This window comes from Anomalospiza imberbis, chromosome 2, assembly GCF_031753505.1.
Source record: "Anomalospiza imberbis isolate Cuckoo-Finch-1a 21T00152 chromosome 2, ASM3175350v1, whole genome shotgun sequence".
Lineage (NCBI taxonomy): Eukaryota > Metazoa > Chordata > Aves > Passeriformes > Viduidae > Anomalospiza > Anomalospiza imberbis.
The window spans coordinates 77,745,763-77,771,379 of NC_089682.1; the positions used below are offsets into that span (position 1 = coordinate 77,745,763).

The 25,617-nt window shown below is 46.9% G+C and overlaps 2 protein-coding genes across 5 annotated transcripts in view; one reads left to right on the forward strand and one right to left on the reverse strand.

Moving 5' to 3' along the window:
* Positions 1 to 11,933, forward strand: part of USF3 (upstream transcription factor family member 3) — a 30,219-nt gene extending 18,286 nt beyond the window's left edge. For all 3 annotated transcript variants that reach the window (XM_068181893.1, XM_068181894.1, XM_068181895.1), the window contains 3 exons: positions 277 to 359; positions 1,382 to 1,478; positions 2,552 to 11,933. In XM_068181893.1, coding sequence (XP_068037994.1) covers positions 277 to 359; positions 1,382 to 1,478; positions 2,552 to 9,018 — 6,647 coding nt within the window. In that variant the 3' untranslated portion in view covers positions 9,019 to 11,933. The remainder of the gene's footprint in view (positions 1 to 276; positions 360 to 1,381; positions 1,479 to 2,551) is intronic.
* A 4,265-nt stretch (positions 11,934 to 16,198) lies between these two features.
* Positions 16,199 to 25,617, reverse strand: part of SIDT1 (SID1 transmembrane family member 1) — a 42,165-nt gene continuing 32,746 nt past the window's right edge. The window contains exons 19-26 of one of the 2 annotated variants that reach the window (XM_068181903.1): positions 25,039 to 25,147; positions 24,661 to 24,675; positions 23,825 to 23,901; positions 22,687 to 22,733; positions 21,785 to 21,890; positions 21,368 to 21,478; positions 20,541 to 20,654; positions 16,199 to 20,141 (exon numbers count right to left, since the gene is read on the reverse strand). In XM_068181903.1, the coding sequence (XP_068038004.1) occupies positions 20,079 to 20,141; positions 20,541 to 20,654; positions 21,368 to 21,478; positions 21,785 to 21,890; positions 22,687 to 22,733; positions 23,825 to 23,901; positions 24,661 to 24,675; positions 25,039 to 25,147 (642 nt within the window). In that variant the 3' untranslated portion in view covers positions 16,199 to 20,078. The remainder of the gene's footprint in view (positions 20,142 to 20,540; positions 20,655 to 21,367; positions 21,479 to 21,784; positions 21,891 to 22,686; positions 22,734 to 23,824; positions 23,902 to 24,660; positions 24,676 to 25,038; positions 25,148 to 25,617) is intronic. The other variant, XM_068181904.1, reaches the window with a different exon arrangement.

Consider the following 25,617-nt stretch of genomic DNA (forward strand, 5'->3'; position numbering starts at 1 on the left):
TTTTAAGTTGTAGGAACTTTACTTCTTCATTAAGGGGTCCAAAATATCCCAACTTTCTAAAGGCACAGCTATTTACATTATGGCTCTTTGATTCTACTGAGTATTAATTTGCTAACTGAGGTTTACCTTAGAGGAACATTTTTCCTCACTCAAGTTACTCCAGGTTCCAATGTGTAATGAAATAATGTATTTATGAGCCCTTGCATTATCCTAGTTGTGCTGCTGCCGTGCTGACTTTCCCAACCAGATGACATAGTACATATTGTTTTTGCTTAGTGGAGAGACATCGAAAGAAGAAGATTAATGCTGGGATAAACAGAATTGGAGAACTCATTCCCTGCTCCCCAGCACTTAAGCAGGTGAGTGCCCATGCAGAGGTACATGCAAGTTTCCTGTCAAATGTCCAAATGTTTCTTTGTCTGTAGAAGTATAAATACTTATTTTACTATTTGGATTAGCAAGAAGGCAAAACTGTCTGAATTAATATTCTAAAAAGTATCACTTGTTTTTAGTGTTTTAAAAACTACTTGTAATAGGATTCCTACTTGGAAGTGCAGGGTCACATGAATGTAGTTACACAGATTTTGAGCATTTTATCTGAAAGTGTTGCATATGACTGCTTATTTTTGTCATCCTTCATATAATGGCTTGAAAGCAATTCAGAAACTGAAATAATAATAGTAATTTAAGACACTCTCCTTGCAAAAGATTAAGCAAGACAAATGCTTTGAGGCTGATGCACAGAAGCATCTTTTTCAAGACAGAGGAATCCCTAGCAGAGACTGTTCCTACTGAACAGTAGAAGAAATTAAGAAGTGAACAAAGGTTTTACAGACAGAATAAGCATAGCTTCATAAAAAGATGATTGTGGATGGGTTATTTTCTCATATTCCCTAGTATACTACTTTCAAAATTATGCATATATCTCCCTGGATAGTTGTTCCATGATTGTTGCCTTTCTAATAAAATATTTACAAGGCGGTATCCTGGAAATCTCATGTGATATGTATGTTTATTAGTGAACATGAATTTTAGGCTGATCAGCGAGAAACGATGCTGGCTGTTCAGGATCTGTGGCCTTAGTATCTACCTCTGGGCATCAGAAAGTGTCAGCTCCAGCACTGGAAATGTTATTCTGCAAAATCTCAAGGCATTTTAGGGTCACCATCACTCACAAAACCTGTAGTTTCATCTTATAAAAGCAACAAAACCAAAAAATAACCTCTAAAAAGCCCAAACCAAACCAGAAGAAAACAAACTCTACCAGTGATATTCTAAGCATATTTTTAAAGACCTCTTGGAGTAAGTGCAGCCTCATCACTAATGGATTTACAAATTCTAGACCTTTCTTCTAATTTTGTATGTGTGTTTTCTTTTACAGAGCAAGAACATGATCCTGGATCAGGCCTTTAAGTACATAACAGAAATGAAAAGACAGAATGATGAACTTCTGTTAAATGGAGGCAACAATGAGCAGGGTAAGTACAGATGCTGCTGGGGGCTCTAGAATTTCTGTCCCTCACTTCTGTTGTGTCAAAGCCTGGAACCACACATGGGAATCCCAAGAAATTATGCACATACAAGAAGAATACAGCTGCTTAGAATATCTTGAAATAAAAAGCCAACAGAATGCCCGAGTGACTGTTCTGGCACATAGCAGTGACATAATGAAGCAATGGCATTGTGATATAATGTAATTATAGAACTTATAGGTGATGTGGCATCATCTGGTAAATTCTGCCCCAGTTTATTCTACTGCAGCGACCAGAATGATTTCTGACAAACTCAAGTCAGATTTTTTTTCATTGAGAAGATTAAGTTTTCTTCGTTCATAAAGCTTTTTTTTTTTCCTTTGAAAAGCTGTAAAAGTTATAACAGCTCATTTTATAAAATTATAATGCATCATATAAAATTTACTTGAACAGATGTGTAAAAGTACCGTGATGGAGGTGTGACAGAAACAATCTCAGAGCTAATGTTGTGGTTTGTGATTTTTATTTCTGCTTTATTGTGATTTTCCCAGTTTGGTGAGCCATCTCCCAAGTGCATTGCCAGTTTTTGTGGCTTTACATGAGTGCTTTGTGTTTCATTTTGTCTGTAATTTTTAGATGTAATGAAACTTAATTCTTCTGGAAAGCTGTAAGATTATCAATTAAAACAGTTTTGTGTTTGCAAAAGAGCAGGGAAAAGAAAAATATTAATGAGCTTGTGTTATCTTTCCTTCAGGAATTAAACAATTTTGATTAGCATTCACTTGCATCTGGTTTAGTCCTTATGCTTTTTCCTAAGTAATTTGATATATCCTGTTATTGATAATGGAATAGTCTGTGAAATTCATTCACTTTCCCATTCATTAGAGAGACTTACCAGGATAAGAGCACATAGGTTGTGCTAACCATTTGAAAAGAACATACATTATTAACAATTTATTCAATTTATTTCTACAAATTATTTCATTACTACACAGTGTTTACTCTCTAAATCATGTGGTAACATTATTTCATTATTTGCTCTGGTGCTGATGTAATGGAGTGCTCTCACTGTTTTGTAGCTGAAGAGATAAAAAAACTCCGAAAACAGCTGGATGAACTGCAAAAGGAAAATGGGAGATACATCGAGCTACTGAAAGCAAATGATATTTGCTTATATGATGACCCTACAATCCACTGGAAAGGAAACCTCAAAAACGCCAAGGTCTCAGTTGTTATTCCCAGTGATCAGGTTCAAAAGAACATCATTGTCTATTCAAATGGGACTCAGCCCAATGGAAATAACCAGGGAGCATCTGTGCAGGGAATAACGTTTAATGTTGGTCATAATTTACAAAAGCAAACAGCCAATGTTGTGCCAGTTCAGAGAACTTGCAATCTAGTGACTCCTGTGACGATTGCTGGTATTTACCCCACAGAAAATAAGCCACGGTCACAACCTACAGTTTCTCCGCTGGCATCCGCTCAGACAGCTCCAGCAGGGAATGTTCTTGAGCTCTCCACCCCGGAGAATGAGCGAGGTGTGCCCACCGCTGCTCCTGCCAGCTCACAGAGCACACCTCGACCTACAGCAGAACAGGAACTACAGTGTTCTTCAAGTAATGCACCCCAGAATGAGCAAAATCCCCCCAAAAGTAAAAGTGATGAGGAGGGCACTAAATCAACAAAGAAAACGCTTCCACAGGGAACCAGCCTTCCTTCCAGTACCTCTGTGGAAGCCTCCCAAGGTCAGCAGGTGAATGCAACTTGCTCAAATACACACAATTCCAGGAGTGACCTCCAGGAGAGCTGTGCCGTTTCAACCACGGACACAGCTTGTGTGTCACCTGTGAGACTGTCTACTGCAGAGAGCTGCTCTTCTGCAAATGTCCCCAAAAGTACGGACGTGGTCAGCAGTGCTGGCACGCCTGTGACATCTGCAGCAGAAGGAGTTAAGGCTGTGACAGCAATAAGCACTCTGGCTGCCAGTCCCCTGGAGAACTGCTGGTCTTTTTCAGGCTCTTCAGGTGTTGGCACTTCAGACTTGAAAAACATGAGTAGCCTTACCCGGATGCCTTCAGCTGGGAACACGCAGACCACATGGACAACCTTGCAGCTGGCAGGAAACACTGTTCAGCCGCTGAGCCAGACACCATCCGGGATAATGACTGCCCTCCTCAACGAGCCAGTCAATGGTGCTGGGACTGTGTCTTCTGCCCACAGCAGGCCTTTGACTACAAGTATCAGTTTGCATGCTTCTCTGCCTGGGGATGGCCAGGCAGCTGAACAGATTGTAGTTACCTTGCCCTCGTGCCCACCCGTACCTATACAGCCTTTAATCAGCCAGCCACAGGTTAAAGCTCAGGCTGCAGGAAGCATCCTTCCATTAAACTCAGCTATGCAGGTGATTCAGATGGCTCAGCCAGTGGCCTCAGCTGTGACAGGAGCACCAGCTAACCAGAATGTCATCATTCTCCAGCCTCCAAACCCAGCTCCATGCCCGCCCATTGTGAGAGCGGAAGTTCCCAGCCAAAATGTTAGTCAGCAAATTGTAATTATACAAGCTGCAAATCAGAATCCTCTTCCCCTCCTCTCTGCTCAGCCTTCTGCTTCTGTAAGACTTCCTGTGAATGGGCCGACTGCAGTTGCCAACTCCAGTGGCACCATGCAAAATGCCTCTTTTCCACAGACTTTTGGAGGGAAACACCTTGTCCATATATTACCAAGGCCATCTTCTTTACCATCTTCTAGCTCTACGCAGACATTTTCAGTGACAATGTCCAATCAACAGCACCCTCAGACTATCTCATTAAATGGGCAGCTTTTTGCATTGCAGCCTGTGATGTCTTCATCTGGAGCTTCAAACCAAGCCCCTATGCAAATTATTCAGCCCACCACCAGCGAAGATCCAAATACCAATGTTGCCCTCAATACATTTGGTGCTTTAGCTAACCTCAATCAAAGCATATCACAAATGGCTGGACAGAGCTGCTTGCACTTGTCTCTCAGCCACCCTACCAATCCTGCAACTGTCAATAACCAGATTGCCACAGTCAACTGTGTGTCATTGCCAACTTCTGTGGCATCCTCAGTGCCTGCAGAGGTTTCAGTATTAACCAGTGCATCTAACTCCATAAACGCTTCCCCACAAAAAGCGGCTGCTGGCTTGCCATCCAGTGCAAAATCAAAAAGGACAAACAAAAAGCCGAGCACAAAGAAACACCAAACAGTCAATAATAAAGTGTCCTGTCCAGCAGTTCCTTGCAAAGATGCAGGGAAGGTGGACTGTGCTCCTGTGGAAACGGTGGCAAAGTCCTCAAGTGGCAAAGGGCCGCCGGAAAACGTCCCAGCAGTGACACAGGCTGTAACCACACCACAGGCAGGCGGCGCAGCTGCATCGAGCGGCATCAGCATTTCTGGCTCTCCTTCCAAAGAGATTGCAAGCTCCGAACAGGCAGTGAAAACCCCCTCTGCTCCAGAGCAGAGCACGGCAGAGGTGCCTGCTTCCTCACCGCTGGAGTCTGTAGTGTCAGAGCAGCTGTTGCTCGCTCCCCTGCCAGCCAAAGATGCTGCTCCTCGCCAGCAGGCCCAGGGATCTCAGAGCTACCCACCAACTGCCTCTGTCCCGTCAGAGTCTCCCAAACCCTGCAAACCCCCCAACACCTTAACATCCTCTGGTAAAGAAGCACAGGTTACACACTTGCAGGTTGCAAATGGGACTTCAGCAGCACAGAGCAACACAGCAGGTCATACTTCCAAGGCAGGAATGATTTCGGAGTCCTGCAATGTTGCGCAGGATTCCTCAGTGGTAATGCAAGATGCAGACTTGTTAGAAGGACAGGGTCTAACCAAAATGCTGTCTGATCTCACAAAAGAAAGAACAGCTGTGGAAAAAACCTCTTCATTTACTGTTCAGGGGGAGCATTCTAATTTTCCTATGGAAAACTCTAAATCAGCAGAATCAAATGATTTGCCTGAGAAGCAGGAACTCTTGCTGATGAACACGGAAAGTGACACTCTCTCCCAGCCTCACTCCTGCATCTCTGATCAGGAAGTAGTCAGTGCTTCCCTTATTACAAGCAGGCAGGCAGACTCCCCCATGTCAACCAGCTCTGGCAGCAGTCGAGGCTTCTCAGTTGCATCTATGTTGCCAGATACCACCAGAGAAGATGTCACAAGCAGCACCTCTACCAGTACCTGTAACAGCTGCACATTTTCAGAACAGACTGACATTGTAGCTCTTGCAGCAAGAGCTATTTTTGACCAGGAAAGCCTTGAGAAAGGTGGAGGGGGAATACAGGTTAACACAAGAGATGTCATCTCTAAGTCTGAGGTTGCACCTTTGGAGAGAGAACAACAGCCTTTTAAACCTCAGTCAGTGAAAGAAAACAACGCAGGGCCGCTGGAAGTGGCACCAAACAAATTCAGTGCTCATGAAACAGTACAGACAAATATCGACAGGCAGGTTGAGAAGCCAAGCTGCTCTGCAGGAGGTGTGGAAACATCAAACACTCCTTTGCAGATTTCCACTTCCCAGACACCCAGCATAACCAGTCTAAGTGTGAATAATCTCATACACCAGAGCCGCATTGTCCATCCCCTGGTGAGTTGCTCGGGTTTATCCCAGTCTTCAGAGCCTGCAAGCATCCCTGCAACTGTGAGCCTCTCCCTTCCATCTAGCACCTACATCAATCCGTCTCCGGGACCTGCTCTGATGAGTGAATATGCTCAGGAACAACTGAATGCTATCAGGGCAAGCACCATGCAGGCTCCCCAGCTGCAGGAATCACACTTAAAGCAGCAAAACCATGAAGGTCGCAAAGACTCTGCCAAGAGGGCCGTTCAGGATGACCTTCTGCTTTCTACAGCAAAGAGGCAAAAGCAGTGCCAGACAGCACCCATAAGGCTTGAGGGGATGGCGCTGATGAACCGGACACCAGAGGGTATTGCTGATCAAACACAGATGCTGGTTAGTCAGATTCCTCCTAATTCATCCAATTCAGTGGCACCAGTGAGCAATCAAGGGCACACTGATGGCCTCAATAGGTTATTCCCACCCAACAGCAATTTCGTAACACCGGCTTTGAGACAAACTGAAGTTCAGTGCGGTTCTCAGCCACCGCTTTCAGAGCAGCCAGGCCAGGCAGGGCAGCACTTGCAGCCAATTCAACATGTCCCTGCCCAAGGCATCTCTCACCTTCACAGTAATCATCCGTACTTGAAGCAGCAGCAGGCTGGGCAGTTAAGAGAGAGGCACCACTTGTACCAGCTGCAGCACCATGTCACTCACGGGGAAAACTCAGTCCACTCTCAGCCCCACAGTGTCCACCAACAGCGAACGATACAGCAGGAGGTGCAGATGCAAAAGAAACGGAATCTCATCCAGGGAACACAAGCCACACAGCTTTCTCTACAGCAAAAACACCACGGAAGTGATCAAACACGGCAGAAAGGTGGTCAGCCCCATCCTCACCACCAACAAATGCAGCAGCAGATGCAGCAGCACTTTGGAGCGTCCCAGCCTGAAAAGAACTGTGAAAATCCTGCAACAAGCAGAAACCACCATAACCACCCTCAGAGCCATATCAATCAGGATATTATGCATCAACAGCAACAGGATGTTGGCAGCAGACAGCAAGGTTCCACTTCAGAACACGTGTCAGGGCACAATCAGATGCAAAGGCTTATGACCTCAAGGGGCTTAGAGCAGCAAATGGTGTCCCAGGCCAGTATCGTTTCCAGACCATCAGATATGACGTGCACCCCTCACAGGCAGGAAAGAAACAGAGTTTCCAGCTACTCTGCTGAGGCTCTCATTGGGAAGACGCCCTCTAATTCCGAGCAGAGAATAGGAATATCTCTTCAAGGACCTAGGGTTTCTGACCAGCTTGAAATGAGAAGCTATCTTGATGTTTCTAGAAGTAAAGGGTTGGCGATTCATAATATGCAGGGCCGCTTGTCGGTCGACCACACAGTTGGCTCAGATGTGCAGCGTCTTTCTGACTGCCAAACATTTAAGCCCTCTGGACCCAATCAACAACCGACAGGCAATTTTGATGTGCAGGCTTCAAGAAACAGTGAAATTGGCAATTCTGTGTCCTCCCTCCGGGGCATGCAGTCACAAGCGTTCCGAATCAGTCAGAATGCTGCACCATCCATAGAGAGGCAGAAGAGACTGCCCTACCAGCCAGTACAGGGTATTCCAACGGGGAATACCCTGCCATCGAGGGAAAATGAAAACACATGCCACCAAAGTTTCATGCAGAGTTTGCTCGCCCCTCACCTTGGAGATCAAGTCAGTGGAAGCCAAAGATCAATCCCAGAACATCAAAGGAACACGCAGTGCGGTGCCTCCTCCACAATCGAGTACAACTGTCCCCCAGCACGGGAGAGCGTCCACATCCGAAGGGATGGTGATGGTCAGAGCAGGGAAAGCTGTGACATGTCCATTGGGGCAATTAACACAAGGAACAGTTCACTGACTATTCCTTTTTCAAGTTCGTCTTCCTCAGGAGACATTCAGGGTCGCAACACAAGCCCAAACATCTCTGTGCAGAAGTCCAACCCCATGAGGATGACGGACAGTCATGGAACTAAGAACCACATGAATACACCCGTGTCCAGCAATATGCATGGAGTTGTGAGGCCAACTCACCCTCACCCTGCAGTTTCTCATGGAAACGGCGAGCAAGGGCAGCCTTCTGTTCGTCAACCAAATTCTTCGGTCACTCAGCGCTCGAGGCATCCTCTGCAAGACAATGGAGGTTCTAAAATACGTCAGCCCGAAAGGAATCGATCCGGAAACCAGAGACATGGAAATGTCTTTGACCCTAGTCTTCCCCATCTTCCTCTGTCCACCAGTGGCAGCATGATCCTCGGGCGCCAGCAGTCCACGATAGAAAAAAGAGGAAGCATTGTCCGATTTATGTCTGATGGCCCTCAAGTGTCTAATGATAATGCGGCCCCTGACCAACATACGCTCTCCCAGAATTTTGGATTCCCTTTTATTCCGGAGGGTGGTATGAATCCACCAATAAATGCTAACGCTTCTTTCATCCCACCAGTCACTCAGCCTAGTGCCACTCGGACACCAGCTCTAATCCCAGTTGATCCTCAGAATACACTGCCGTCCTTCTATCCACCTTACTCTCCTGCCCACCCTACCCTCTCCAACGACATTTCTATCCCTTACTTTCCCAATCAAATGTTTCCGAACCCAAGCACGGAGAAGCCGAGCAGTGGAGGTTTAAACAATCGATTTGGATCCATTTTGTCTCCTCCCAGGCCTGTTGGTTTTGCTCAGCCAAGTTTTCCTTTGCTTCCAGATATGCCACCAATGCACATGACCAACACATCACACTTATCCAATTTTAACTTAACTTCTTTGTTTCCAGAAATAGCCACAGCTCTTCCTCCAGACGGCTCAGCAATGTCACCTTTGCTTTCCATTGCAAACACATCTGCTTCAGATTCTTCCAAGCAGCCCTCGAACCGCCCTGCCCACAATATAAGCCATATTTTAGGTCATGACTGCAGCTCTGCTGTATGAAAACTGGCAGACTGACTTCTGGTCTGATTTGTTGTTTATATATTTAAGAAGAAGGAAGCAGATCTTACTGTCACCCCTGGAGAGACCATTCATAGGATCACTGTTTATTTGCCTCAATGTATGTATATGGTACTTTCCATATTCCATTGTATTTCCACCCACCTTACTGACTTTAAAGCACCAGTGCCTATTGCAATGCTTACTTACTAGGAAACGTAAGGATGCAACATTGAGAGCTGTGCAAATACTGGTTGTTGATTTTCCAACAATCGGGTTTGATGTCCGGTTGTCCCAAGGTAAGGGCCGCCCTCAGTAATACATGGAGTGAGAGCATCCGTATGGAGAGAGGAAACAAGTGCTACAGGTGTCAGTTTGCTCCTGATGTGTTTACCTGAAACTGCAGAGGAGCTTGGAATGGTTTGGGTTTCTCTTTTTCCTTTGTAAAATATCTTCAGGAGCTTCAACACAAGTCGAGTCTGTGTTAACCCAGCGCTAATTGGAAAAGGCATTTGTTGTGCAGCTTTTGTCTGTCTCAAGCTTGTCATGTACATTTAAATTAAGGCTGACTTTACCTGGTGAAAATTACTGTGTGCTCCCATGGTCAGCAATTAAAAATACTGTTTTAGAAAATTTAGATTTCTTTAACCCATGACTTTCTGTTTCTAAGAATCTTGTTTGGATCTGTTTCAACAGTGGCTTCAGTTACTGCTGAACTCAGTCAGTGTTTCAGTGTAGCTCACGACTCCTGGTGCAGTCAGCAGAGACAGCAGCCATGTTTGTTGCCATTTCATTGCTGATTGCTGCAAGTTACCTCAGGGTGTGTTTTGTACCTTGTTTAGCACCTTCTTAATGTCTTTTTTTTTTCCCCTCTCTACTTTTCTTTGGCCCATGCTCTAACACCAGCTTTTTGCTTTCTGTGAGTGACAGCCCTTTGTTGTACCAGGCAGCACATGGGAGGAGGACTCAGCCTGTCGCATCCCACAAAATGAGTGGAGATTCCTGGGGCCACAGTTTTTACTTGATATTGCTGATAGGATTGACCCTGAGTTAATATCAGTACTCTGCACTTGAATGCACCTTTTATCTAAACCTGTGTGATTGTGGCTGAAGGAGGAACATGGATGTGTTGAGAGTGAAACATACAGGAAGACACTGGGATTTGAGGAAGGGTGATGTGCTTGTAGATGCATGAGAGATGGAGTGAATGTGTGTGCTGGCTGAGTCTCCAGTACTTTCACAAATTTTGGTCCTAATTATTTTAAAGGAAAGGGAAGAATTAGGTAAATTTTATTTATTTAATGTCTCTGCAGTGTGCTTTTTCTTCTTACAGGGCAGAAACACTTGTCTTTTATGTGTTTGGAAGTACCATTCTGGGTCTGATTCTTCAAACAACATAGTAACTTGAGATTCCCTGGCATGCAGTCATCCTCTGCTTGTATCTTGCTCACCAGTGCATCATCTTCTTGCTCCTGGGACATGTCAGAAGCTTCTGGTGAGGGTATGGGCAGGAGCAGGCTCCCTGGGATGTTTTGTTTTGTTCCTTTTTCTTTGAAAGGTGAAAAGGAAGATATTCCTCTATGTCAAAGAACGGGACCCACAAAGACGGACCTAGAAGAGTTTTCCACAGCTTGACTGCTCAGACTTCGGTTTTGCTAAGCCCTTTTACACTGATCCAGGAAAGTAAGGAGGTTTTAACATGAAAAATAATTGGGCTGTGTCTGTAGTCGGTTCTGACAGCATCTCTGCTCTTGTAACCTGTGGTCTGGTGTTTTCATGCAAAGTGAGGTAAAGCAGTTCTGATCCTGGTTGGGAATCAAAGAATCACAGAATGAATTACGTTGGAAAAAACCTTTGTGATCATCAAGCCCAACCTATGACCTAACCTAACACCTCCTCATCAACTAAACCATGGCACCGAGTTCCCTGTCCAGTCTTTTTTACACATGTCCGGGGATGGTGACTCCACCACCTCCCTGGGCAGACGATTCAATTGCCCCATCAATCTTTCAGTGAATAATTTTTTTTCTGACGTCTAACCTGAACTTCCACTGGCTCAGCTTGAGACCGTGTCCTCTCATTCTGTCAGTTGCTGTCTGAAGAAACAGACCAACCCTCACCTGGCTACAGCCACCTTTCAGGAAGTTGTAGAGAGTGATAAGGTTTCTCTTGAGTCTCCTTTTCTCCAGGCTAAACACCCCCAGCTCCCTCAGTCGTTCCTCATACGGCTTGTGTTCCAAGCCCCTCACCAGCCTTGTTGCCCTTCTCTGGACACGCTCAAGCATCTCAACATCCTTCCCAAACTGAGGGCCCAAAACTGGACACAGTACTCAAGGTGTGGCCTCACCTGTACCGAGTACATGGGAAGAATGACCTCCCTGCTCCTGCTGGCCACACTATTCCTGATCCAGGCCAGGATGCCGTTGGCCTTCTTGGCCACCAGGGCACACTGCTGGCTCATGTTCAGTCAACTGTCAACCAGTACCGGCAGGTCCCTTTCTGCCTGGAATCATGATTAAATTCAGATGGAGCTTATCTTAAGACACTAAATCTAAGTGGTGCATCAGTTCTCTGTTTCTTATAATAGAGTATTTCAGTTCACAGCAAGGCAGTTTCTCTCTGCCACAGTGCAGTCACCAAGTGGCAGCCACTGGCCTGTGCAGGAGGCAGGGGTTAGGAATGAGCCAGTTCTCAGCCTCAAACCAGCTAAGCCAGCTGCAGGTCTGGGTGTGCCCCTGCTGAGACTTGACCAAAGGGGTGTCTGTAGTGCAGTAAGTCTCAAAGGGTCTGCCTCAGGTGGTAAGTTGAGCTCTGTAACAGTGGCTATTCCATGGGTTCTCGATGGTAAGGATGGGGATTGGAGCAGCAGCCACTCTGTGGCCACACACACTTGTCTGGTCTTTGAGGAGAGAAGCAAACGCGCCCATTCTTGCTCTCTTCAAATGGAATTGTGTGTGCAGCAGTGGGTTTGGCTTTCAAGACAAACTAGTGAAAAATTAAGCCCTGGCTTCTAGGAATTTATATAAAGATGCTAATCCAGCTCATAATTGCAGACATTCGCAGAAAACCATATTGGTTTCCTCCGCTGGGAAAACTACACTACTTTATGGTGTCTATGAAAACTAGAGAGAGCTTATAAACTTAAACCTGTTGCAATGCTTGCATGTCCACAGATCCACTTGGCCAGATAGGTTTCATTTCAGAGTAGTAAAGTAGCAAGCAAAACAAACAGCAAGACCCCACCTGATCATCTACAAAAGATCTGGGAGTCTGGACAGGTCCCTGCTGACAGGAAGGTAGCCAGTGTTATTCCGATCTACAGAAAGGGCATGAGGGAAGAACACAGGGAACTACAGACTGTGAGAGTCTGGGTTCCTGGAAAAATTGTGAATATTACACTGGGTACTGTTGAAAGGAGTTTTAAGGAATAATGCAACCATCAGGCACAGGCAGCATGGATTCACAAAGTTGAAGTCCTGTCTAGCTAATTTGATACTTTTCTGTGATAAGGTCTCCCACCTAGTGGGTGAAAAGAAGGCAGTGGATGTAATTTTTCTGCATTTTAGTAATGCTATGGATACTGTCCCTCACAGCATCCATCTGGACAAGCTGTTCAGCTGTGGGATTTACAGGTTCATGGTGTGCTGGGTGAAGAACTGGCTGAAGGGTAGAGCTCAAAGGTCTTACAGTGAATGGGGCTACATCTGGCTGGCACCTGGACAGCAATGTTGCCTGGGGCTCAGTTCCAGGGGCAGTTCTATCCAATGTATTTATCACTGATCTGGATACAGGAGTTGAACACACCACTGGCAAGTTTACTGATGATACTAAACTTGGAGATGCTGTTGGCAGATGCTTTGGATAGGGATCTGGATAGACAGTGAACCTCCTTGCTCTCTGCAGCTCCCTGACTGCAGGGGAAGTGTAGAGGGAGGTGCTGATCCTTCCTCCCTGGATCCACTGACAAGACACATAGGAATGACTCAAAGGGGTACTAAGTGAGGTTCAGACTGGACATTGGGAAGCAATTCTTTACCAGGAGAGTAGTAAAGGAACAGGCTTGCTGGAAAGGTGGTCGAGGCCTCAAGCATGTTTAAGAGGCATTTGGACAACATGCTCAGTCCTGAAGTGGATGGAGGATGGAGGAACTCCAGGCAGTTGGGGTGGATGATCACTATAGGTCCCTTTCCACTGAAATATCTGTTTATTTTCTTATTCCTCCATATTTACTGCTGTTGTCTCAAGGTTAAATGCAGTCCTGAGTATTCGTGATAGAATATGTCAGCTGTGATTTTGGTTTTTTTTCCATGCTGCACATCATTTTCTTAAAAGGCAGTAACTGTCAGTAACTCTCACACGCCCCCTTTCTGTTTACAAAGACAACCAAAACCAGCTCCTCCTTGCTCACAGGATGCCTGCAGTGCAGGGAATCACAGCACAGGCATTTCAGCCATACAAAGACTGTTGGGATTTTGCAGGAACTGCAGAGTTTTGCAGTGAGTGGCTGAAAAGTACTTACTGTGTGACCCTTGGTCTTCTCTGCAGGGATTGTATTTTGTAGTGACAGGGCACTTTGATGTCCTTCTCAGGCCTTTTTCTGAAACCTGATGAGACCAGGATGGAGAAATACAATTTCATTCCCCTCCCTGAACATGAGAATTTCTGTTGAAGTTCTGTGTGAGTCTCTTTTCATGCTGTAAGTGATGATAAATGGCCCTGTGGCGTTGGTGTGGGATCAGGAGACTGCTGTGACAAGAAAGGTAGGCAGACGTCTCTGTGAGGGCCTTGTATGAACGCATTCATTCAAGTTCTCATATTTACACTGCTGACTGGCCCCTAGATAACTTTAATTAAAGAAAAATTGGATTTGTTGTGTAGCCTTTTGGTGTAATTGACTGCCTAAGATGGGCTTTGAATGTTGAACCTGGCCTTGTCCTCTGGTTTGAGAGCAGCTTGTGGGTTTCAGCTTCTCTCATGTTCATGTTCTTTTGTCTTTAGGAGGGACAGTGGGGGACTGGGTATTTCACATCAAAAGAGAGGAAACTAGATGTTACATTTCTGTTAGTTTTTAATTATTAAATGGTTTGGTGTTTTCCTTGTCACTATAAACCAATCCCACCTGCCATTCCACATTCACCAGGCTTCTTGCACTTAGTTTTGTAGGTCAGTTTGTGGCACTGACACGTAGGTGTCTTAGTCCTTCCCCACGGCCTCAGGTTCTGCTTTCAGGAAGAGGAGCAAATGCAATGAGTCCTTCTTTTCTTCAGTTTTCCTTTCCCCTCCCACTGAACCTGTTGTGCTTAGCTGTCAAGTTGATAAGGCTCACCTTACCTTGATGTGCGCTTGGAGAGGGCAGTTTGAAAAAGGACCTTCTGCAGATGGAATGATTCTGGTTTACTTGTTATGAAAACCATTTGACAAGCAAACACACTGTCTTCCGCAAGCATCAATGACATCAATTTTCTTTTTTTCCTGAGGACTACCCAGCAATTAACAGTTCCTTTGTTTTTCAAGATGTACTTGGAAAAGATTTTGTGAGTTTAGCTGTGATTTGTTAGGCTGAGAATGGCATTTTCTCTTCCATAATACTTTCTTTGAAGGTTACTTACACAGGGCTTCTTTTGGCTTTGAAGGAAGGAAAAATACCCAATACCAGTTAATTTAGAAAAATCAGCAGTGGAAAGGAAAGGTTTGGGTACTAACTCTGGGGTGGGACTGCCATAGCTGATAGGCATTCTGTGGGTGTCAGCTTGGCCTGAATGACTTCAACAAACAATAGTAAATAATATTGGGCTGGATTGTATGCATGACCACATTAATCCCTTAAGCAGCTTGGGAGAGTAAGAGCAGATATAGACTAATTTGAAAGCAGGCAATAAAATAGTAATGTGTTAATATTTATACACCTTTTTCTTGAGAGAAAGGAAAGGACCTCATTTAGGAACAGTTAAAGAAAACAAAAACTGAAGGGATTTGAGCTGGAATGGGTTTTTCAGCTCAGATTAGCAGCTTATCACTGTGCTGCTGCCCAGGTGGAAGAGCACCTCTCTGAAAAAAAAGTAAAAGCAGGTGCTAGTCCCGAGCCTCCGGACCTTTGCACAGATTTCCTACTGCACTTTAAAGCTGTGCTGCTGCTGCTACTGTGGTTGGTGTCTGTAGTGCTGTTGCACTAAACAAGTCATGTGGCAGGGCAACTTGCAGAGGCCATGGCTGGAGAAGAGGGGCCATTTAATTATTTCTGGTCTCCTGTTGTCTTTTCACCTTTTCTGAGGCTCTTGTGCAGTCCTGGCTCAAGGACTCAGTCAGAGTCCCACTGTTCCTGGATGACTGAGTGTTCTGAGAGCTGATATCTTTTGCTGTTCCCCTAGTAAGTTTTGTGCTCATCACTTTAAAAATGATCCTACTTCCCCTGGCAAGACAGAGTAGCATTGAATCTGTTTGTGCCAGATCAGTGATATTTGTTTTGTTGTCTGATACAGTGCTATAAGGAGATCCATCCTTTGCTGTCACCTGACCTGTTAGCACCTCCTGCTGTTCCCTTCTCCCACTGCCATGATCCAGCATGGGTAGCAGACACAGGTTTGTGTGAGGGTGTTTTCAATTTCCTACTGCTTCTGCAATGCATAAATTGGAAACCTCAGAGCACAAGGCCTTATTACCACTGAGAGAAGGTTCCTCTGTGAACCGGTGGAAGATTTAGCAGAGGTTTTTGGACCTGACAATACAAATTCATACTCTTTGTGAGCAAGGTCTGCTTAGTTACACAGACACCATTTATTATTTGCTGATACCAGTTTTTCTGAGATAATTTTTTTTAAGGCATTTTTTTCTGTCTCACCAGAAGTATCTTTATGAGGAGGTTTCCAAGTTTGCAATATGTGCTGCTGTTCTGGCAATCACAAGTGTGAAACAATAGAGCTCGTGGGGGGTTGGACCCTGTTCCTGCCTGCTCACTGTGAGAAGGGAAGCAAGTATGGATTTTGCCACAGGAGATTAATCAAAGATGCTGTTGCCCTCCACAATGTAAATTATTTATATTCAGTCCAGAGTATTCTGCGGTGCTTCTGTTTTATACAGCTGTAAATGACTTGGATACAGTCCCAGTGGAAAGTCCTTACTATTTTGTAATGAAAAATAGGAACTCTGCAGTAGAAATCTATAATGAATGAACAGGAACATCATCTTCCAATTGTAAATAAGATCTTGCTCTGTTTATTTTGACATCTTTTTACAAATGTGTTGCATTCAGGTGTAAATATCCCAAACCATGATCTTGTTCAGAGTTCTGAGATTTCTATTGTTAAATGTAATACTTTGTTTAATAGTTGTAATAATTATTTGTATAGATATGAACATGATAGTATTTTATTAAAAAAAAGAGAAAAACAGTCTTTGAATATTGTGTTCTTTCTTTCCCCATATAAAGCTATGCCATTCACTCTGAAGTAGAGGTAAAAATTAAAGCTTTGCTTTGAGACTGGGAATTTACAGTCAAGAGTTTTCCACTGATGTACATTCTCTGCATATACCAGAGTAATGCACCATGTTAGTTGAGATACAAAACTACTTAATTCAGAATAAATAAATACTGATTGTGTAGTATCTAAAAAATACATGGCAGGTGCTGTCCCTGCCCCGGTGACAGTGATCACTGTTGAGATATAACTTCATTTTATAAAATGCTTCTCATCACAGTCCCCTTGCATTGCTATGGAAGTGGTCTAAGACAGCTGTTTGTCACAGTTTGAATCTAAAGGATGCAGTTTGGATGAGAGCAGTACAGAGACCCTGCAAGGTAAGTAAAGGGTTTTTTGGGAGATTGCACAATACTGAAGCTGACAGAATTACTAGGAAACAATTCTTTTCAGGGGCTCCAGAAAACCTGGCTTGTAAACCTCAAAATTCTTGCAGGCATGGAAGTTGCCTTTAGGGATGGTCTTAATTTAAAATAAGGCTGAAGTTTAGTATTAAGACAGAAAGACTTTTGTTCCTTCAGTGACAGCCAGTGTACAGTTCGGTCATAGAGGGGAGGGGAAACAGGACACGAGGGAGCTGCCTTCCTCTTTCACATTGCAATGCATTCCCCCTGCCTTGGCTGCTCTTCTGCCAGTCCAGAGGCTCCAGGGGGAGTTGTAACAGCTCACATGACCCTGGTAGTTTTCCTAACCTGTGAGGATGTCAGTATTGTACAGAAGCTGTTTCCTTCTCCTTTCAGTTGTACTGGGCAGAACAATTTTACCTACATTTCCTGAGAAAACAGAATATATGGGATGTAAGGAAGAAGTTTTTTACAATGGGAGTGGTAAAATACTAGAACAGATTTTCCAGAGAGGTGGTGGATGCACCATCTTTAGAAAGGCCTGGTTGGATGGGCGTTTGAGCAACTTGTTCTAAGTAGGAGGTGTCCCTGCCTGTGGCACCGTTATTTCCCTTCCATGAGCTGTGACAGCAGCTTATCCCAAGCATGGGCACAACAGGGGGAAGCAGGGACTCCACTACCAGCCCATGGGCAGCAAAAAGGCCCCCGCACCTCCCAACACAATTCCACAGTGGTGCTCTGCTTTTACCCTACACATCTGTCTCCCTCTGTGAGCAGAGCAAGGTGAGGAAACAACAGCATGGCCCCTGCAAATGAGGGAATGAGGGTCCCCCACATACCAGCAAGCTGTTCTTCCTGCCCAAGGGCAGTGGTCCGAGAAGGACAGCAGCACTCAAGGAAAGCTGCATTTCTGGGGCAAGGGCTGCAGTGCCAAGCATGCCTAGGACACCTGGGAACACAGAGTGCCCAAGTGCCCAGCCAGACCCCCCAGCAGCCACAGCCATCGAGGGGTCAGCTGGCCACCAGGTGGGAGAGCTGAAGCACCAACAGAGCCCAGCAGGCAGGGCAAAGCTAAAAGGAAATTTAAAAAACTGATGCAGCAAGCTGGAAGCACAGAAGCAACAGGGAGACAATTCCAACCCTTCCTCCCACCTCTCAGGCTTGAGGTGCCTTTCCTTGTATTTAATTGAATTCTGTCATGGTTTTCTGTTTGTTCTGTGCTGTTCCCCAGCCTCCCTCTCCTTCCCTGCTACCACCTTACCGTTCCATGCTGTGCTCATCTCTGCTCAGCACAGCAAGCCCATATGCTGTTCTACCTCCTACGTTGAGCCTTCCAACTGCTGTGCAACATTATTTTTTCCTCACATTTCAATTTAGAGAAGATAACCAGCTTCCTGTCTGGAAACAAATACAAGCTTGGAACATGATCCGATTATAAAAAGAGATTATGAAAACACAGGGAGAAAGTACATTTTATAAAAATGTGTCTCCAGAACTGGACAAATCTGGGGGCACAGAGGTCCTCCTTCAGTCTGGCACAGTTCTGCTTGGGAAGAGAAAGGCTGGCAGCCTCTTGTGTCATTCCTCCTCCAGCCCTCTCCTCACCCTGCCCAAGGAACTACAGTGACAAACAAGAGTGTCTATTCTTTACTCTATGAAGCCTCACAAAGGCTATTTGGTTAAGAGAACAAGCAGGTCATCCACATCTATGCTCCAGAAACACCTGTGACAGTCCAAAGGGTGGCAGCACCTGTGTGACACCACTGGGCACCCCTCTGCCCTGACTGCTGTCTCTGCTGCTGCTGAGAGCAGGAGCAAGAAGAATTCAGATCAACCTGCAGTGCAGGGAACCAGGAGCATCCTTTTTATTGACCATCTCTACAAACTCCCATTTAGAAAAAAATAGAAACCAGCTGGTGCAAAACTCTTCAAGGAGATACAGACTCTTGGAGTAAAACATCACCAGAGTCACCTGCTTTAGTGAGCAGAAGTGGAATGAAACCTTTGCATGCACATACACCAATATAAAAATGCTCAGGCAGACAAGAATAAGGACAGCAGGCCTCAAAGAACGCTTTTTAATTGCAAAACATTTTAGATGCAAGGCCTGAAATAATTCACACCTTATCCTTGTTTTTTTAAATAACCAAGAAACTGAAAATAATGCAGAAGCCATTAAAAAACTCATTTCCAATTCAGACAAGTTGGAGAAGAAAATTTGGTCCACATCTTTAGCTAAAGAGCTCAACTCCAATTGTCCCAAAATCTCCTTCATCCTCCCAGCCCTAAGAGAACCTACTTTGCCAAGGCTGTCCAAGGCAAGCTCATGAGAGGAGAAAGTCTGAGGCTGCTGGCAAACCTCCCTGTTCCACCCTGCCCCTTTGGCAAGGCACCCAGCAGGAGCCAAGGGCCGCCACACAAGGCTGTGGCTTTGCCGTGCGCTCTCTCTCAGAGTCACTTGAGGAGAGCTCTTGTGGTGCCGTGACAGGAACAGAGCACTGCCAAGGGCCAGCAGGAGCTGCCAGAGGAGTGTGGCTGTTCAACAGGAGCGACAGATAGGCTGCAAGAGAGCAAGGCAGGAGGCTCTGAGTCTGGCAGAGCCCTCACAGGCAGCTCTAGTGCACCATCTCCGACCAACGCTGCAGCCTTGGTACCGTGGCTCCCCACCAGCTACCAAAGGAGTCTCTCCAACAAAAAGGAAAAAAGAAAACACAGTCCCCCCACTGCCACCTCAGTTTGGAGTCCTTTTCTCCCCTGGCTGCTGCAGTACAGGAACCAAATGCTCTCCCTGTGCTGCTGAAGGGACTCTGAGGGCAGCAGACTGCAGGGTGCAGACATCAGCTCCCTGTGCAGGAAGGTTTGCATGGCACTTCTCAAGCCTGCTTACCAGAGAGAAGTGGAGCACATCAGCAGAGAGGAAGGGAAGCAAAGGTCTCTGACATGCCTCCCTCCTGTTTCCTCCCCCCTCACTGGCTCCAGCACCCACAAGCCAGAGGGCTGTGCACTGGCCTTGGCCTCTGGATCAAGCCTGCCCCTGAGGATGCGGCAGGAAAGGACTAACATCATCTTCCCTCCTGGTCCCACCTCACTGCCACAGCACCCCTCCGTGCCTGCCGGGGGATCCGTTCCCCTGCTCCCACTGGGCTGTTGGCCATGGAAGCAGGCTCATTCTCCACAGACACCAGTGGCCCAGTGCCTTTGGCTGAGCGGTTTGGGACACCTCTGCGCCCCTGTCCCTGGGGACTCAGAACACTGGGATCTTGTCCCTGCGCACCGTATCCAGGTCATCGTCCAGGGTCAGCAGGACCTGAGGAAGAAAGTGCAAGCCAGATTCAGGTCTTGCTGGCCAGGGAGGTCTTCCTTTCAGATCTCAGGCCTTGCCTTTATGGGAGGTTTTCACAAATCCATGAGTCATTGGTCACAGCAGCAGCCCCTCAGCTTCCCCACAACAGCTGTGTGACCCACAGTCCCAGAAGGAATTTGAGGCCAGAAGGCACTGGGAGAGAAATAAGATAAAGGAGAAAGCCTGATCCCACTGACAAGTAGTATCCCACTTTGAAGGATGTCCGGAGGTAGAGACAAGCAGAGGAGTTGGGGCACTTCTGTGGAGTTCTGGAGCAGGCACAGCTCCATGTGGATAGAGGGGAGCAAGGTGAAAGGAGAGGGAGAGGCCATCCAGCAGAGTGGGAGGCTCAGCAGGACTCACCAGAAAGGAGAAGAACAAGGCAGCTGCAGAGAGGAAGTGCCAGACATCGTGTTCATCAAAGAATCCCAGCAGGATGCATGGCCGGTTCTTTTCCCGGGACTCTGCTGGAGTCTCCTAGGAGGGCAGGCAGAGGGTCAGGATCTGATATCCACCCCTACTGGGACCTTCCTGGCCACACTAGACCCTATAGGGATCACCCTGTCTTTGAGAAGTTGCTGTGCTGGCCAGAAATGTGGCATGGGCAAGCCAGAAACAACCTCAAAATGGATCTGGGATCACAACCCACATGCTAGGGGAACCCTCTGATCTCCACTTCTGAGGTCCTGCATAGCACAACTTGCACAGCCTCCACCAGACCACCCTGCAACAAGCCCCTCATTTCCATGGAGATGGATGTGACATCCTGTTAGAAGGCACCCAGTCAGGATTTACTGGCCTCCCAGGTCACCAAGAGCCCTAACAACCCCAGGCAGGTTGACCTGGTTGACTCCAGGTGGCCATCTGCTCCAGGGATGTCTTCCACCAGCACCGGTCAGGATTTTCCCAGTTTTCCTCCCAGATCCCCAGCTCCTCCTTTGTCCCCTGGGAAGGACCAGTCATCTCCAGATCACCTGGTTATAAACAGCCTCTACACAGCTACAGTAATTTTTGGGTCAGCACAGCTTCCCATGCTCCCTTCACAAGTCTGCTACATGAGTTAAATAAACCCTTTCAGCTCCCCATGAGCAGCCCAAGACTCTTCTCCAGAGTCATTTTTGTGCAAAACAAGCACCAGGAAGGAAAGATGACGAGAAAAAGATGGACAGAACAGCAAAAGGAAAATTTACCTCCCAGCTGCTGAGGGTCTGGAAGAAGAAGTAGAGGGCAGCTGCCCACACCACTGCTGTGGCCACGATGCAGAACATGGGGATGGGCAGGAGCTTCTCAGAGCTGCGGAGCTGCAGACAGGGACACACCCTGAGTTCTTTCCAGGGCACAGAGCCATGCACAGGGCTCACACACCAGCCTGTACTACCTGCATCTGGGAAGGGCTGCCCACCCCTCAAAGACACAGCCCAGCCACCCCTGAAATGGCTACACACCATCCCTCCTCAACACCCTGACTCACCCAGAGCCCCACAAAGGTCCCTCCACATCCCTCTGCAGCACCACAGGAACCCAAGTTGCAGCCAGAAAAAAGGCCCATCCCTTCTTCCCCTTTGGAGACAGGAGCCCCAGGGACAGCTACAGCTGCCACCCATTACCTTCATGATGATGTAGAAGGCCAGATACAGCAGCAGGTTACAGATGAAGATTCCCAGTATGTAGGAAGCAAAGTCTCTGGGTCGATACACCAGCCCAAAGATAGCACTGAGAGAGAAGATAGAAGGGACATCAGGCAGCTTCTTTTACTGGGGACAGGGTACATCCCCACACACTGTTCCCTAGCCACTGTTCTAGCCCTCACCAGGACTGCAGGACACAGCACCAGTGCCACAGCTTCCCAATTCCCTGGGGGAAATGCACTGTTTGCCTTTGCTCCCAGCCAAGGAAATTTAGCCATGGTCAGCTGCTGAAGCAACTGGAGACCCCAGAGGACAGGCAAGGGCCCTGGATTGCTTCCAACCCATGGTCAAACACATTTCACTCTGTAGGATCTGGCCCTAGACCTGTACATTTGGCAGAAGGCATGTCCCTGAGAAGCAGCTTTAGTGAAAAGCAAGAGCCTGGGCCAATGATTTTAGGTCTCATCCGAGAGCTGATCCCTCCCATGGAATTACTGCTCAGCCAGGCTCTGTGACTGTGTCTGCCAGGTCTCCTGCACCTAGGCTGTGCCAGAGATCTCCCAGCTCTGTGGGAAGCACAACACAGCAGCACAGTACCAGGCCAGCCCTGCACAAGCTCCTCAAACACGAGCCATGAGACACCCCCAGGTGAAACGCTCAGGGGATGCTCCATGCAGCTCTAGTGCTGCACTGCATCCCATGGATATGCCAACCACCCTCAGATCAGCCTGCCTGCCAAAACATGTCAGAAAGGCCCCAGCACAGGATTATTGCACAGACACTGCTGCCTCTCCCCATCACTCCAGGCCACCCGTGTCCCAGGACCAAATCCTGCCACCCACATGCACAAACATACAAAGCACCAACACGCCAGTACTTACAAGGACCAGTTGACCAGGTTCCCAACAATGAGTAGCACCATCCTGTCCTGGAGAAAAGACACTGATGATCATATAAAATGAAAAGAGTATGAAAAAAGGCATACTTTTCCCTCCTCAGAAATTCAGGAGAGAATTATGTGAGGATTTGGAGTCCAGTTCCTGCAAACACACATGCACCTGGATCTGTGTGAGCTTTTATGGGATGGAAACTGCTCTGACCCTCAAAAATTTTAAGAAAATGTTGTAAGGAGACTAAACATCTAAAAAAGGACAAGCTCAGCACTTAAGGATCAATCTCAGGAGGTTCTGTGAATCCTTTGACTACTTCTACTGTTTTTCTAGTTAGATTCCTTCCCTCCCACTCTTTTACAAAAGAACTACTGCAGAGAGCAAGGACGTGCTTAAAAGAGGTAGTGGGGAAGCTTTGGACAGCATCCTGCACATATTCAGGGAGCCTTTTTTTCCTTGCCATCACCATTAGCTGGGGAAGCACTGTAACAACAGCAGGCAGAAGGATTCTGTCTGTGGAGCATGTGCATTTATGCTTACAGCTGCTTTCATGATGTAGCTGTTTCAGGCTGGACCAAGTTTGCTTATTCAGAGATGGGAGAATAAATAAAAAATTAAGAAGGCTTATGGACAAAACTCCATGTAGCTTCAAGCCCTAACTAGCATTCTTTGCTAAGGAGAAAGCAAACAGTGGGACACAAGGTAACAGCCACCTTTTTTTAACTTTTTGCTATCTGCCCTGAGGTGCTGCAGAAATGGCAATTGCTTTTGCTTAAGCCACAGACCCAAAATAGCTGCAGCCTTCCCCAGGGAGGCTGCACTGCACAGAGCCTTGTACCTGTTCCTCTGAATGGATGCTCCCAGAGAGCAAGTGCAAAGGAAAATCCTGTCACACTTGTATCACCTTTGCTCTGATGTTTTATTCACCAAGGCTGAGATCAGAGAAGGCCTGGAGGCTGGGGGTAAACCACTCCAGCAGAGACCTACACTTACGCCATACCTTTTTGGGGGAAGGAGAACAGGGGAAGCAAGGACCATCACTTTTTCAAGCAGCCCCACCTCCTTCCTCTTCACATTGCCTAAAGAAGTGAGGAATTGCAGAGAGGTGCTGGGATGAGAAGTCACCTACCATGTACATTGGTCGGCTGCACTGCTGGATACAGTCCGTGTACAGCACCATCACTGCTCGCCGAAATATGCCCATGTCTGTCAAAGCAAAGCATAGAAAGCCAGAACAGCCAGCACACTGAGCTCTAAAATGCCTATAAAGAAGAAGCTGACACCCACCAGCTGACAACAGAGAGCCCAAGGTGTCAGCAGATTCATGTCTTGCCCTTTGGAAGCAGCCTGTGCTGAGCAGGAGGGCATCCACCACAGGATGTAGATGGCAGTTGGCCAGAACAACAGGTTACAACAAAAATGAATTTTTAAATCCCCTCTACACTAGCACTGCTCAGAAGTCACACTGGCCCTGCCTGTATGTGTAAAGAGGCTGGCTTTGCAACCCCACCTCTGGAAGAGAGGTGTGTGTATGTAGGAAGGGGCAAAAGCACCTTCCAGGGAACAAGCTGCCAGAGTAGAGAAACAGCAGAAACAGGTTCCACAGGCTTCAGAGGGTCCTAAAGGGGCAGACCACACTCGAGACACTCCTGCTCTCAAAATAATTGCAGAAGCTTCACTGCAGAGCCATCAGTGGCAGTGGGGATGGACAAACATGCATGAATACACGTTCCCCTTTAGCCACAACACACAGCTTGAAAAGGCTCCTGCACCAAGATCTGAGCTCTCCTGTGTTGGATCACTCCTCTCCTGCCAAGAAACAGGACTGGCAGTGCTGCTGGCAAACTGGTTTCACTTCCCAGGAGCTGACCCCAGGTGGCACACGATCCTGCCTCCCCGCACACATCCATTCTGCTACAGCTCAGCACAATCAGTTCTACAGGGGAAAAGGAAAGCTGTGATTACCTGAGTCAGGGTCATCTGAGGCAGACAGGGGCACAAGAGGAAGAAGAAATAGGTTTAAGCAGAGCACAAGAGCCAGGCTCCCCAGCAGACCCTCTCCCCCCTCACCCCATGACAGGGAGTGGCTCTCCCCTCCCAGCACAGCACTAGGGAGAGCTGCAGCTCCCTCAGCGCCCAGCAGTCCTGCCACCAGAGAGCACACAGCTCCTGCTGATTCCCACTGGGAATCAGGAGCACAAGGACTTCAGAGGCCAGGAAAGCATCAGATGGATGAGAGGACAGGGTAGCCCAGAAGAGGGGCCACAGCACTGTGCTGCACAGGCAGGTGAGGACAGGAGGCACCAAACACCCGGGAGGAGATGGTTGGGCCACAGCACTCACCGATCTTGAAGCGACCCATGTAGTAGATCTGGGTGCTGAGAGCCAGTGAGGCCAAGACGTGGATCAGTGAGAAAATAACCCAGAACCACATGTCATTTTTCCCAAACACCTGAAAGCAAAGACATTTTAAAAATAAACTGAGCCCTCTTTCAGCAGGACAATCCTTTCCTGTCCTGTATCACCATGGGACATTAAACAACCTTGCTGAACACAGAAAAAAAATCCTAAATCTTCCAACCAGAAAACAGATCTATAAACTCAAAATGAAGTCCAGGGAAGCAAGATTAGCTCAGCATCCTGGAGAGGAGACCATTCTTTCTGAATGCCCCTTTAGACAAGACTGGATGGACAGCAGCTGGCCCAGGGAGCAGAAATACAAGGCCAAGCAAGCTCTCTCTGCTGAGCTGGGCAGCAGCTCTCTGGCCAGGAGGTAGATTTTTACAAAGGCAGTCAGGGAACCAACCATTACTTTAACAACTGTACTGAAGTAGACCAAAAAGGACAGAACTGCTCTGCAGGCAATTGCTCCTATGGTGCATTTTCATTTTATTTAAGGACTGGAAGTAACCTGCAAGCACA